The sequence below is a fragment of the Equus quagga genome, chromosome 6, assembly GCF_021613505.1.
Source record: "Equus quagga isolate Etosha38 chromosome 6, UCLA_HA_Equagga_1.0, whole genome shotgun sequence".
NCBI lineage: Eukaryota > Metazoa > Chordata > Mammalia > Perissodactyla > Equidae > Equus > Equus quagga.
The window spans coordinates 2,111,297-2,116,711 of NC_060272.1; the positions used below are offsets into that span (position 1 = coordinate 2,111,297).

General features: G+C 62.7%; 1 protein-coding gene across 1 annotated transcript in view; it reads right to left on the reverse strand.

The window, feature by feature from the left end:
- Positions 1–1,343: 1,343 nt before the first annotated feature.
- The window catches only part of GRK1 (G protein-coupled receptor kinase 1), an 11,903-nt gene continuing 7,831 nt past the window's right edge, over positions 1,344–5,415 (reverse strand). The window contains exons 6-7 of the mRNA XM_046664931.1: positions 3,463–3,664; positions 1,344–3,156 (exon numbers count right to left, since the gene is read on the reverse strand). Of these exons, the coding sequence (XP_046520887.1) occupies positions 2,858–3,156; positions 3,463–3,664 (501 nt within the window). The 3' untranslated portion in view covers positions 1,344–2,857. The remainder of the gene's footprint in view (positions 3,157–3,462; positions 3,665–5,415) is intronic.

Consider the following 5,415-nt stretch of genomic DNA (forward strand, 5'->3'; position numbering starts at 1 on the left):
TGTGTGCACGTATGTGCATATGTGTGTATATTGTGTGCGCGTGTGCACGTGTGTGCATGTCTGTGTGTGTACGTGTGGTTTTGAAGGGAAGAATACAACTAATATTCACATCACAATCTAGAGAGTCTGTCCCTCTTTTTTAACTTTATTGTCACCCTTTTCTGCTTGAATAGAAACTGCTTTTTTTGTGTTTTACAACTAAACGGTGGCCCTGAAGTCGTTCTGATGGCATCGCTCCAGGGTCCCTCCTGCACCGCCCTCCCCATAGGGGCCAGATTGCTAAGAAATCCCGCGGTGACGTTCTTGGGCAGTTATGTGTCAGCGGTGGTAAAGGCAGGCATGTCTTGTCGGGCCCTGGCCAGAGCACGCAGGTGACCGGGATCAGATGCCCAAGACCCGCTACCCTGTAGGGGTCTCAAGGCCGGTTTCCGAGGGGCCTGGGCCGGCTCGCAGTGTGGGGGATAAACACGGTCCGGATGACGGCTTCTCTGCAGAGGCCCTGCCCCAGGCCTGCAATGAGCCGCCTCCTGGGGAGCCCCAAACAGGCAGCCAGACAGGCCAGCGGCAGCCTGAGGCCGAGCCAGGCAAGTGGCCGCTGCGTTGGGGGCAGTGGGCAGCCCCGTTGTCCAGTCAGCACGGCGCCTCCCTGGGCCCGGGCGAGCAGGGGAGAGAGCTGGAGGCAGGACCGTTGTGTGCCTCCCATGTGCCCGGTCGGGGGGATTGTACCTGAGAGACACCCACGTGGGGGTCCTGGGACCTGCGAGGGGACCCCGCACTGAAGGGTGGCCATGAGCACCTGCCTGACAGCTCAGGATGGCCCTGCTCACCTTCCTCCCCCCCGGGCCTCACACACATGCACATGCACGCACACACACGTGCACACAGACACATGCACACACAGTGAGCCACACGCTGAGACCAGCCGGGAGGCAGGAGGCTCCTCAGAGGAGGCTCGGAAAGAGCTGCCTGGAGCTGTGGCTGCCACAGGTCTGGCCCTTTAAGTCAGTGGCTGCAGGCAGGGTGGCCGCTTCTGGGCAGGGGAGTGGCTGGGTGAGCACACGGGCTGGCAGGGTGCACCAATGGGCAGGCAGCCCCGGGGTCACAGTGTGGCCACTGACTGAGCATCCGAGATTCATCTTCTCTATGTCATACTTCAAGTTTTAAAAGGGTTTTTTTTTTTTGAGAGAGAGATTAGCCCTGAGCTAACATCTGCTGCCAATCTTCCTCTTTTTACTGAGGAAGACTGGCCCTGAGCTAACATCCGTGCCCATCTTCCTCCACTTTATATGTGGGACGCCTACCATAGCATGGCATGCGAAGCAGTGCCATGTCCGTACCCAGGATCCAATCTGGCGAACCCTGGGCCGCCAAAGCAGAACGTGCACACTTAACAACTACACCACCGGGCCGGCCCCTAAAACTTTTTAAGATAAAGATAAAGTGACTACAGGACTCTCAGTTGCCGTGTGTGAATGCCTGGGGCCGGCTCGAGGGTTACAGGGGAGACGGCTCCCCACAGGCTAGAGCAGCAGCTGGTGTCCTCTCCTGTCCCTGGAGGGACCCACCATCCGCCCCCCGGACAGGGAACTGCCACAGCACCTTCTGATATCCACATGGACCCGTCCCGCGTGACCCCCACGCCCAGGCAGGTGAATCTCGTGCCTCAGTGCGTTGCCCGGGCGCTCTGCCCTGACCAGCACATGGCACAGTTGGCGCCCCGACCCCTCGAGTGCCTGAGCCGCGGGGACTCAAGAGAAGTCCTTTTAAGAACAGGTCAGAGACGCCCTCTGGAAATGAGTCCTCAGACCCTAAATCACAGCTCCTCCCCTGGGCTGGCCCGTCCAGCCCCCCACCGGGGTCTCGGCTTCCCCAGCCGACATCCAGCTTAGAGTGAGCGTCTTCGGGAAGCCGCTGCGACTAAACTTGGTTCTCCAGTTGAAACGCGTGAAGCTCTTGGGGCCATGGGGGTTGAGTGCGGTTGTGACACACACAGGGTGAGGGCAGTGGCCGGGCTGGTCCGCCAGAGTACGGGCTTGTCTGCGTTCCACAAGGTGAGGACCTTCAGACTCCAGCACGAGCTGCTGGGGGCACAGAGAGGGGACCACTCCCGGCGCTCAGTCAGCAAACCTGTCAGCCAGACCACACTGCCCAAGTCTGCCGAGGAGGTGAGTCAGGAAAGGGCAGAGAGAGGACAGCCGGGCGCCAGCCCAGAGGGGGTTGGGGTCGTAAGCAGGTGCGCAGGCTGGAGAGAGAGGCCCTGGCCTGCCCATCTGCCTGGGGCCCAGCAGCACTGCGCCCGGTTGCCATCAGCTGCGACATTCTCAGGACGAAGAGAAGCTGTGGGGGGGAGCGGGGTGCTGTGGTCAGTCCACCCCCAGACCCTCACACCCGCCCCTCCTCCCAGACACCCAGGCCCCAGCCGGCAAGGCGACCCCACAGGGACTGCACCGCTCAGTGCCTGGCCGATGCCGACAGTGGCGTCCCCACTGTGCAGGTGACCAGCTCGCGCTGGTGTGAAGGGAGCAGCTTCTGGGGACAGCAGTCAAGGAGCCAGGAAGCCCCAGCACCCTCTCTCTGCGCAGCCGTGGCCCATGCCCACACCCGCCAGCCTCACGCCCACAGAAGAGCCCGCAGAGGGAGGCATCGTGGGTACATTCCACCCAGGAACCATCGTTGTCTCTTTTGAGTGAAATGGGGCAAAAGCAGTGCGCTGTCCACAGGCGGGGCCCTGACTGGGGCTGGGACGCCTGCTGCTCTGCGCCTCACTCCCCCTGCGTCCCGGCCCTGGGCTCTGGCTGCTCACGGAGGCATTTTCGTCCCTGCAGGCGAGGGGTGGGGGGCCCCTTTTCCTCCATGTCTAGGACACCAGACACATTCCTGACTTGGATGCGGGGGCCGCCTGCCCCCCGGGGATGCCCTTCATGTCGTCAGGCATCTGCCCGTCGGAGCGCCACACGTTCAGCTCCCCAAAGATGCCCGTCTCGATCATCTCCTCCTGCCAGGGGATGGGGCAGCTGCCAGTGGCGAATTCCTGGAAGAAGTCCGCGTCCGCTTTGTCAAAGGCCACGCCCCTGACCGTGGAGAAGGCACCCACGTCTTGGATGTTCTTGGCGTAGACGGTCCTGGGGTCCGGGATGAACGGGGGGATCAGCATCCCTGTCAGAAGACAGACGGCACAGCGTGAACTGCGAACGGCGGTGCAACAGCGTTTGCCAAAGAGCCGTGCCTGCCAGGCCACAGTCCACAGAGCAGCTGCCCGCAGCTCCCGGGCGGCCTGGTCCGTCGGTGCCCAGTCCTGAATGGCTGAATGGTGCTATCGCGGGGCATGGCCCATGCGGTCCTGTGCGGCTGACGTCGCCGCTAAGCTGAAGAGATGCATGACAGGCAGATTGGGCAAGGAAGGGTCAGTCACCTAACAGAGAGCCCGCGGCCCCCAGACCCAGACCCACGGGCGCCACCTACCGGCCTCGAGCTGCCGCCAGCTCAGGTCTTTGAAGAGGGGGTGGGCGCGGAGCCCATCACAGGTGCCGTCGCGGAAGCCCAGGCGCTTCTCGGGGTCCTTCTCCAGCAGCGCCTCACAGAAGTCCTTGCTGGCCTGGCTGAACTTGTCAGGGTACGTGACCGGCTCTGAGAGGATCCTCTGCTTGAGCTCCTTGTTCTCCACCTGTACGGCAGACGCGCCATACCGCGTTAGACCCCGCCAAACCCACCAACGTCGCCAAGCTGTCACTGCGGCTCGCGTGAGGGATGGCCCAGCCAGTGTCTCTCGGGGAGAAGCCTGGCAGAGGGGACGGCAGCAGCTGAGGGCCCCGCCCCACACCTCAGTCCTCAGGTCAGAGGGCACCCCGAGGCTCTGGGGTCGGTGGATTTCAGGGAACCCTGGTTCACACCCCGGCACATTCACACAACCAATCTTTACCGGCTGGGGCAAAGCAGGACAACGATGGGCGAGGGGCAGCCTCACAGGGCCAACTGGAAGACGAAAACCTGAGGGCGAGCCCGGCGCCTGATTCTGCATCCTCTTCATGGGGTGTGACTCATGCACTGCAGAACTCCACGTCCAGTCACCCCAAAAGCACCCTGCGCCCTCTGAGCCCATGTCCCCTGACCTGGGGCAAAAGCTGATTGTTTCCTCTGAGGATAGGTGAGCTTTGCCCTTCCTGAAACTTCACAGAGATGGAATTCCCCCGAGTGACTCTCGGGCCTGGCGGCCTTTGCTCAGTGTGGCGGGCTGAGGTCCACCTGGCTGGGGTGTAGCCCAGGCCCCTCGTCCTGTTGCTGCTGGAGTGGGGTTCCATGCTCGATGGACCATGGATGGACCACGGACGGTCCACTGTGAGCTCCTGAACGGCGCCCCTAAAGCTCCTCTCGCTCGTTTACACACAGGAAGCAGGGGTGCTGGTCGGGCAGCGGGTCAGTGAGAGCCGAGGTGGGAGTTCCCATGGCGGCCCGTGGCTGGCCGCCTGCGCGTAACCAGGCTCCATGGCTTGTTTTGCTCTTCTGAGCTGTTGCTGGTTGGGAGAGAGCCTTGTCACCAGCTCAAGGCAGAGGCACAGGGCAACTCGGGGTGGAGTCCTGTGAAGACTCTCTGCTCTTGGAAGACGGGGGCTCAGTCTGTTCCCACAGCCGTCTCAGGGGACGGGAGTGGGGGCCTGGGTGGGACACACCAGGAGGGAGGTCCAGGTGGAAGAGACAGATGGGCATGACCCCAGACAGGCCGAGGGGTCAGGACATGGGCCAGGGAGGTGCATCTAAAGACGGCCCTGACCTCCAGACCCTGGAGGCGCCCCTCCTCACCAGCCTCTCCCTGGTTCACTCACATCCCCGTCAACAAGGGCCCTCACATCTCCCAGCTGAGTCACCCTCCGTCAAAGGGAGGAGGCCAGCTTTACTGCGTGCCTTTTGAACAGTGATCGGGCTGCAAAGAGCACCGATATGTGGTTCTGCTGAGCTGGGGCAGAGTACCCCCGGGGGACGCCTGGGCAGACGGACAGGAGAGGAACGAGGGGCGTGGTGAGTCAGGGGTCAGGGCACAGACATGCGATGTCCACCTCCCTTAGGGACATGCAGAAGAGCTGCTGTGCCCGGGGCGGGGCCGGCGGCCCTTAGCATCCTGGGGGAGGGAGAGCTCCTAGGTCTGCACGAGGGCACCGAGGCCGTCGGAGGGGGTGACCTGCACCATGTCCTCCCGAGAGCTGGGCCCAGGCGTCTGGGCACTGCTCATGGGGGTGGGTTTGGGGAGCCCCAGGCCCCTCTCGTCCTGAAACCCTCCTTAGTGTCAGGAGCTACATGAGATGAGGTCACCGTGTCGCCTCTCCTTCCGCCCAGGAGGGACCCTCCAGGAGAAGCCTAGGGCTCAAGATTTGAACAGCACCCCACAGGGAGGGTCATCTCCAGGCCAGCTGCAGGGACTCC